The 8,911-nt window shown below is 40.4% G+C and overlaps 1 protein-coding gene across 1 annotated transcript; it reads left to right on the top strand.

Annotated features, from left to right (window-relative positions):
* The first annotated feature begins 3,221 nt into the window (after positions 1–3,221).
* LOC128192306 (uncharacterized) lies at positions 3,222–5,066 on the top strand. The gene has a single exon (XM_052864895.1). It carries the CDS (start codon positions 3,222–3,224, stop codon positions 5,064–5,066), a length of 1,845 nt encoding a protein of 614 aa, XP_052720855.1.
* The last annotated feature ends 3,845 nt before the right edge of the window (positions 5,067–8,911 follow it).

The following is an 8,911-nucleotide window of genomic DNA, read 5'->3' as shown; positions in this document are numbered from 1 at the left end:
CACCTTAAATGGACGATTAGACTCCAGTTTGTTTGTTGTAGGCGAGTAGAAGACTAGGAGCAGCAAAGCCAAATGATCCGAGACTTAATGGTGTACCGTATAACAACTCGGGTCACAATGTGATGACATGTAGATATAACATCGACTAAATATCACACCCACTAGACTCAGCAACCTGTAGGAACTCCGAGTTGTCTTCGCAATTCATACTTTTACAATTAATTTTACATTATAACATTAAACTGTGAAACCTGTTCTGGTACACTTTTGTTAAAAATGTGTCTCCATACTTTTTGTGAGTTACTCCCCTTAGTTTGATTTTGCTGCGCACGTGACGCGCTCGGTTCTCGTCGATCTGTCGATTATGTTGTGATTTTGCGTCCACCACACTTTTTTACCTTGACATCTAATAAAATCTATGTGTTTGCAATACGTGGTTTTGATTGGACATGGTTGAAGCTATCTGAATGACAGAATAGTAAAAAAGTGTGACGACCGATATTCATGATGTCAGATGCTGATACAGGAAAACGTCTCCGGACTCATATAGAAAAGGGAGCAGAAATGTACGAGGTGATGAGAGATAAATACTTAACCACTCTAGATGAACTATGGAAGCGTGTGGACAATGGCATTAAGACTGCCTTAAATATAAAAGAACAGCGTGATATTCCAAACATAAGAAATGAAATTTCAAGGCACTTCGATGGATTTTGCACAGTCGTCGAAGAAATCAAAGATTTCTACATAAGAACGAACACTGAAAAAACCAAGAAAGACTTGGATGAACTGGAAGCAACTCTCCCGGAATATTACAAAGCCGTGAAGGACGCCTACATACAGATCGAGCCCATTGAACAGAAACTTGCAGCATCCACATCCCATGAGGTGAAGCAAAGAGTTAAGTTGGAAACATTATCTGCCAAAAAATCTCATGCTGGTTTCAGTTCAGTGATCTCAATATCCTCCGAGATTTTGAAATTAAAGGCAAAAGCAGCAGCAGCGAGAGTGAACATGGAGTTCGCTGAAAAAGAAGCAGCTTTACGAAAACAGAATGCCCTTTTAGAGGAGCAACAAAAACAAACAACAGCTTCACTGGAGAGAAAACGGGTGGAAGTGGAAGAAGAGGTGAAGCTGCTTTCCCTGCGAAAGACTGTGGCAGCGACAGAAGCTGAGTATCAAGTCTTGGAGAGCGAAGCAGATGCGTTCATTCTACAGAAAGACTGAGACTTGATGGAGCTATGGATCCTGTCAGGGACACAGCAAGATTTGTCAGTCAACAACCAGAGGTCATAACAAGTGCTCAGTTACCGCAGCACAGTGTTAGGCCTCAAGCCGAAGCTAATTTTCCAGTGACCAATCCGCCACCCATAACATTTCCTAGTAGTCATCCACCTAGACACAAACCTGAACCACCACAGACCACTGGTTCAGACTTAACTCATTTTTTGTTAAAGAAAGACTTGCTCCTTTCTAGACTCACTTCATATAATGATAAAGCAGAGTGTTTTTTTTAGTTGGAAAGCCAGTTTTAGGAGCGTCATGTCAGAACTGGAAGTCAGCCCATCAGAGGAGCTCGACCTCTTAGTGAAATTCCTAGGTCCGGAATCATCATGCTATGCCTACAGCATCAGATCCACAAACACTCATGATCCTGCGAAGGGATTCTCCAGACTTTGGGAAAGACTTTTTGAGAGATTTGGCTGCCCAGAAATGATAGACGCAGCTCTCCGTCAGAAGATAGAGAATTTCCCTAAATTAAGTGCCAAAGACAATACGAAACTTTATGAGTTGTGTGACATTCTTTGTGAGATTGAGGCAGCAAAAGAAGATGAACAATTCAAACAAATGTTATCATTCTATGATTCATCTGCTGGGATCCTACCCATTGTGAGGAAATTACCTTATGGAATACAAGAAAAATGGACAACTCATGCTGTCAAGTACAAGAAACAACATGAGGTTGCATTTCCTCCATTCAAATGTTTCGTAGAGTTTATCCGTGAAACCAGTCGTATCAAGAACGACCCAAGTTTCTCATATGACACCTCATGTAACACATCATCGAGGACAGTGTCAAAAAACTTTGTCAAAGGTCACGAAAATTGGAATCGACCTGGGATCGCTACAAAGAAAACGCTTTTCAAACCTAAGGAGGATTGCAAGGCCTCAAAACAAAACATTTGTCCTCTCCACAAGACATTTCACAGTTTAAACGAATGCAGAGCCTTTAGTGTGAAACCAATGGACGAACGCAAAAAATTCATCAGAGACAATGCCTATGTTTTCGCTGTTGTGTTTCAACTGAACACAAAATGAGAGATTGTAAAGAGAAAGTAGTGTGTGGAGAGTGTGGAGGTGATTCTCATCCAACTGCCTTACATCTCACAAAACAAATAAAGTCCTCAAATTATGGTGAGGAGACCCCTGAAGTGTGGAACAAATGTACGAAAGTATGTGGAGGTAACTTCAGCGGAAAATCCTGTTCGAAAACAGTCCTCGCAAGAGTGTACAAACAAGAGCGCCCTGGTAAGGCAATTAAAGCGTATGTCATTCTAGATGACCAGAGCAATAGGTCATTGGCTGGATCAGAACTATACTCATTACTACACTTGAATGGAAGTCCTTTGGAATACCATCTTACATCCTGCGCAGGAACAGTAAACACATATGGTAGACGGGCTAGTGGTGTAGTTGTGGAATCATTGGATGGTAGTACAATTCTTTAGCTGCCAACTTTGATTGAATGTGACTTACCGAATATCAGGGAAGAGATCCCATCCCCGGCCGCTGCACGCCATCACCTGCACCTTCGGAAAATTGCGGATTACCTACCTGAAATTGATGACTCTGCTCCAATTGTACTCTTGATTGGTCGTGACTTACCCGAAGCGCACCATGTTCTCGAACAACTCACAGGTCCTCGTCACTCTCCGTATGCCCAGAGAATGCGCTTAGGTTGGGTGGTTGTAGGAGAAACATGTCTCAGCCAGTTTCATCGACCAGATACAGTCACTGTAAATAAGACCTACCTGTTACGTAATGGCAGATCATCAATATGCAAGCCATGTCCTAACAACTTTGAGATTAAGGAAGAGTTCACAACAGACTCATTTGACACAGATTCTAATACACCCAAGTGTGATTCAGACATTTTTGCTAGAAGAAATGATGATGACACTGTCGGACTGTCCGTCGAAGATGAATAGTTTCTTTGTATTATGGATCAGACGGTTTCTAAAAATGCTGAAGGGTTTTGGGAAGCCCCTCTACCTTTCCGTTCTCCAAGGAGAAGACTTCCGGATAATCGAACCCAAGCCCTTCAGAGAGCTAAATCCCTGGATTTCTCCCTTCGAAAAGATGATGCGAAGAAAAATCATTTCCTGGAGTTCATGCGAAAAATCTTTGAGAACAACCATGCTGAGATTGCCCCTCCTTTGACAGATGGTGAGGAGGCCTGGTACTTACCCATTTTTGGGGTATACCACCCAAAGAACCCAACACAAATTAGAATAGTCTTCGATTCATCGGCCAAATATGACAATGTTTCATTGAACGATGTTCTCATGACTGGACCCGATTTGATCAATAGCCTTCTTGGCGTGTTATTGCGTTTCCGTAAAGACCTTGTTGCTATCACTGCTGATATCCAACAGATGTTTTATTGCTTTGTGGTCAGTGAAAAACACAGAAACTTTTTACGCTTTTTTTGGTATGAAAATAATGACCCAGAAAAGGAATTAGTGGAGTATCGCATGCGAGTGCACGTTTTCGGAAACAGTCCGTCTCCAGCAGTAGCTACGTATGGCTTAAGGAAAGCTGCACAATCTGGTGAAGAAGTCTATGGATCTGATGTTGTGAATTTCGTGATAAGAAACTTTTACGTTGACGACGGACTGGTGTCTCTACCGACCGCATCTGATGCTATCGACCTCATGAAAAGGACACAGGAAGCACTGATGGAAGAAGGAAACTTGCGACTGCATAAGATAGCATCCAACAGCCAAGATGTTATGAATGCTTTCTCCGAGGACGACAAAGCAAGCCATTTGAAGGACATTAATCTTGGTGTTTCAGAGGCCCCAATGAGGCGCAGTGTAGGCTTGTACTGGAACTTGCAGAGTGACACGTTCACCAACCGTACATCTTCAGGAGAGAAACCATTCAGCAAGCGGGGAATCTTATCCGTTGTTAATAGCCTCTATGACCCCTTAGGGTTCATCGCTCCAGTGGTAATTTTAGGCAAATTGCTTCTGCGGGACCTAATGGCCAGTACGAAAAGCTGGGACGAGCCACTTCCAGAACATATGCGAGACAAATGGGAACGTTGGAAGAATTCTCTACTAGAACTGGATCAGCTATTGGTTCCACGTACTTACGCTACCATCTCGTGGAAAGACATGATCCGCAAGGAGGTACATATATATTGTGATGCTTCAGAGAAAGCGATAGCAGCTGTCGCTTTTCTGAAAATGACTGATACCAAAGGTGGTGTTCATGTGGGATATATCATGGGCAAGGCAAAGGCTGCACCCTTGCACCGACACAGCATTCCAAGATTGGAACTCTGTGCGGCCGTATTAGCCGTCCAGATATCCGAAACCATCTCCAATGAGCTTGACCTTGAAAGAAATTCATTCCATTTCTTCAATGATAGCCAAGTAGTGCTAGGGTATATACACAACTCTACAAAGAGGTTCTACATGTATGTGACAAATCGTGTGGCCAAAATAAGGAAGCTTTCTCAACCACACCAGTGGTCGTATGTCAACACCGAGTCTAATCCTGCAGATGCAGCGACCAGATCCATTCCTCCTGATAAGCTTCAAAACAGTCTGTGGTTGCAAGGACCACCCAGCCTGTACGAGCCAACGGAAGAGTCAAATGATACCAAATTTCCGTTAGTAAACGTAGATCAGGACAAAGAAATTAGACCACAAGTGCAAGTTCTCAAAACAGAACTTCATGAGAACACATTTGCTCTCACCCATAGCATTAAAAGGTTTTCTGTGTGGAGAAATCTAGTCAACACATTCAAACGCTTGAACATTTTTGCAAGAACTTAACACAAAGATGGCACTAAAGATGAACTTAGTGACATATCTTACAGCGCAACTGTGAACTTTATCATTAGACAGATACAGAGTGAAGTTTTTTCAACGGAAATCAGCTGCATAAAGCACAGATCATCATTACCAAAAACAAGTCGAATTCGAAACCTGAATCCATTCCTTGATGATGATGGACTGCTGCGCGTTGGCGGTAGAATCCATAGGGCAAGTATTGAGTACAAAGAGAAACATCCTATCATCATTCCAGGAAACAACCACATTGCAGTTCTGTTGATCCGCCATTATCACTGTGAAGTAAAGCACCAAGGCCGCCACTTTACAGCAGGGGCATTAAGAGATGCTGGTTTCTGGATAGTTGGCGAAAGGAGATTGATCTCGTCATTGCTATACAAGTGCGTCATCTGTCGTAAGTTAAGAGGAAAACAAGAACAACAACTTATGTCAGACTTACCTGAGGATAGAGTATCCCCCAACCCTCCTTTCTCATCAGTGGGAATAGACACATTCGGGCCATGGTCAGTCGTGATACGCAAGACGAGAGGCGGCCAAGCCTGATACTTACCCAGAAATCTGGTTGTTATCCTGCACCCATTGGAACGTTCGATATGAAAGACATGTATAAAGCCCAATGGCGTAGGGTGCAGTACCTAGCTGATACATTCTGGCAACGTTGGAACAAAGAATATCTTCACATTGGAACAAAGAATATCTTCACACTCTGCAAACACGTCGGAAATGGAAAGACTCTGTTCCCAATTTGAAACACGGAGATATTGTGCTACTTAGAGACAAAACCGTATCGAGGAACGAATGGCCAACTGGAACCATAGTGAATCCCTTGCCAAGTCAGGATGGACGAGTCAGAAAGGCGGAGGTTCGTGTCGCCAAAAACGGTTCCACTTCTACCTACACCAGACCAATCTCAGAAATTGTGCTGCTACTTAGTGTGTAAACTTTGATGTGATTGTGACTCAGTTTGTAGTCTTTGCAAGATATGCTTAAGGTTCTCTTCGTTTATCGTGTATTATGTTATAGTGACATTTTCTTTAATGTCAGGTGAGGAGTGTTCTGGTACACTTTTGTTAGAAATGTGTCTCCATACTTTTTATGAGTTTCTCCCCTTAGTTTGATTTTGCTGCGCACGTGACGCGCTCGGTTCTCGTCGATCTGTCGATTATGTTGTGATTTTGCGTCCACCACACTTTTTTACCTTGACATCCAATAAAATCTATGTGTTTGCAATACGTGGTTTTGATTGGACATGGTTTAAGCTATCTGAATGACAGAATAAAACCAGTCCCCCGATCACATTGCTACTGTGTAAAGTTTAGATGACGTCAAGGCAGGAATTTAAGAAGAAGATGATAAAGCGGTGTGAACGACTATGTGTTTATGCCACATTGTGTTTGTTACATTGAGATTAATTAACAATCGAAATGTTATTAATTATTGCTGTTTCTGAGTTCAGTACGACGATTTAGCTACCCGAGAAGTACAATATTGCACGAGGGTAGCTAAATGATCTTCGATGTATATTCTGAACTACATGGTGTTCGATTGGATATTACAAAGTACAGAGTATTCGAAGAGATATTCGGAAGTACAAGAGACTTGCAGTAATTTTGGAGTACATATTCCATAAGATATTTATTGTTAAGTAAATGGCGTATGAAATACTGATACAGGGGTGCGTCTTTTTACCCCAATGAACCCCAATGATACCCCAATGAACCCCAAAGATACCCCAATGAACCCCAATGATACCCCAATGATACCCCTATGAACCCCAATGATACCCCAATGAACTTTGAAATACCCAAATGATACTAAGTATGTTCATAATTGATACACCTAATGAATTTTATGTAACAACATGCTACACAAATGAAATTTCAACTACGTGCCGTTTTTTCATCGATTGGGCCATATCTTGTAATGGGAAATGATTAGAATTGTTTTAGCTAAAATTTGACTCAGAGATTGTTTGTGACCTGTAATTATGTCCTGGTGGGAGCTTTGGTCATTTGTGCTAGTTCAACATAACTTTAAGAGAAAGAGACATATCGATTCTTTTCCATTAGAGAAAGACTTCAGTTTTGATATTTTCATTTGTGAGCTTGCTCGCAGTACCTCAAGTTTCGTAAAAAACCCCAAATAAGATCAAAGTACATTGTATAGATGTATTAAATTATACAAAACATATCCCCAATATTAATAACACAAGGCACCTTTAACGTGTCGGGTCTGATTTATAGATACTAAGCCAGTAAATTGAATATATAGAGCACTGGAAATGGCTAACATGGATTCTTTAAAACCCTGCCAGCTCCTCTAAATATTCAGCCATTGTTTGGATTTTTTATTTAAATTTTAAAGAATAGTTTTTTTAAAAAAGAATTAAGAAAACTTTCGGTCAAAAATGAACAAAAACAAAAAGGAAAAAAAAAACCCTTGATATTAATTATATACTTGTACGGTGTTTATTCACACGCTTGCGCGGAAGATCTTTTAACTATGCACACATTTAGTTTCATTGGGGTATTAATATTTCAAAGTTCATAAGGGTATCATTGGGATATCATTTGGTATTACAGGGGTATCATTAGGTGTATTTGGGTATCATTGGGGTAACATTGGGGTTCATTGGGGTATCATTGGGGTTCATTGGTGTATCATTGGTGTTCACTGGGGTAAAAAGACGCACCGCTGATACAGATCGTTTATAAAATTTTGATGAGGTATTTTGTTGCAAAGGGTGTTCAGGGGATATACATGTATAGTACTCTGAAGTACCGTTTTCTAGGATGGTTCGATTATGTGGAAATACAAAAAGAAGCCAAAATTGGAACATTGAGTTAACAGAAATCTTGTTTTGGTTCTTGGTTTTATAGGTTGGGATCAAAATAAGGTTTATATCACCTTGCTTAATATTGGCTTATTAATAATAACATACACCCAAGAGAGTAAATATATTTGCAGCAGTCCTGTAAAATATTAATGCATCAACAACCATGCAATAATAAAGCTAAGGTAGGTTAAGTCGGAACTGTTGAGATATTTTCATAAAAAATACTTTTTAACAAATTATTTATTTAGTCTATACTCTGTCCCGAGATATCCTCGAATCCCATTTTGCTTTTTTACTCGATATTTACAAATACCTCAGGATTCAAATGATGTTCATTCAAAAGTATGAAATTTTTTCCAAGACTTCTCCACTGAAACGCACCCTTTAGCTTATTGGACTTCAATACACAGTTAAGAAATGTGATGTCTGCAGGGATTTTCTATTGCAGCAGACCCGGATGATAACGTTGAAAAATTGTGCGAGGTATTTCGAGTGACTTCCGAATGGAGAACAGGCCTAGGGGCCATAAAAGTTAGATGAGCTCACTTTTGATCTAAGTCTCACTTTTATCAAAGGAAGATATAGTGGAAAAGTGAGACTGAGATCGAAAGTGAGCTCGTCTAACTTTTATGGCCCCTAGGCCAGATGTAAACATTCCCAATTATAAATCTCCGTAAGAAATCTGTTTTCGTCTTGTGAATTTTCCAAGTGAAAATGATAATGTAACAATGAAGTTATCTCGGAAATTATCCCTTTCATCGATTTCAAATGCATTTCTTTCACAGGTATGTGTATTTTTTTTATTATGGAATAAGGAATCATTCTTTGAGTGTAATGAGGTGAAAATTTCGGTCGGGGCGAGGTCAAATCCAATAACGCCTTAAGGCCCTTATGATAAATTTGACCACGCTCCGACCGAAATTATCACCTCATAATATTCAAAGAATGATTCTTTATTTCATATTATTTCCAATTTCTACACTTTTAACCA

The sequence above is a fragment of the Crassostrea angulata genome, chromosome 1 (assembly GCF_025612915.1).
Source record: "Crassostrea angulata isolate pt1a10 chromosome 1, ASM2561291v2, whole genome shotgun sequence".
Classification (NCBI taxonomy): domain Eukaryota; kingdom Metazoa; phylum Mollusca; class Bivalvia; order Ostreida; family Ostreidae; genus Magallana; species Magallana angulata.
The sequence above is the reverse complement of the archived record's forward strand: the minus strand, read 5'-3'. Positions and strand labels throughout refer to the sequence as shown.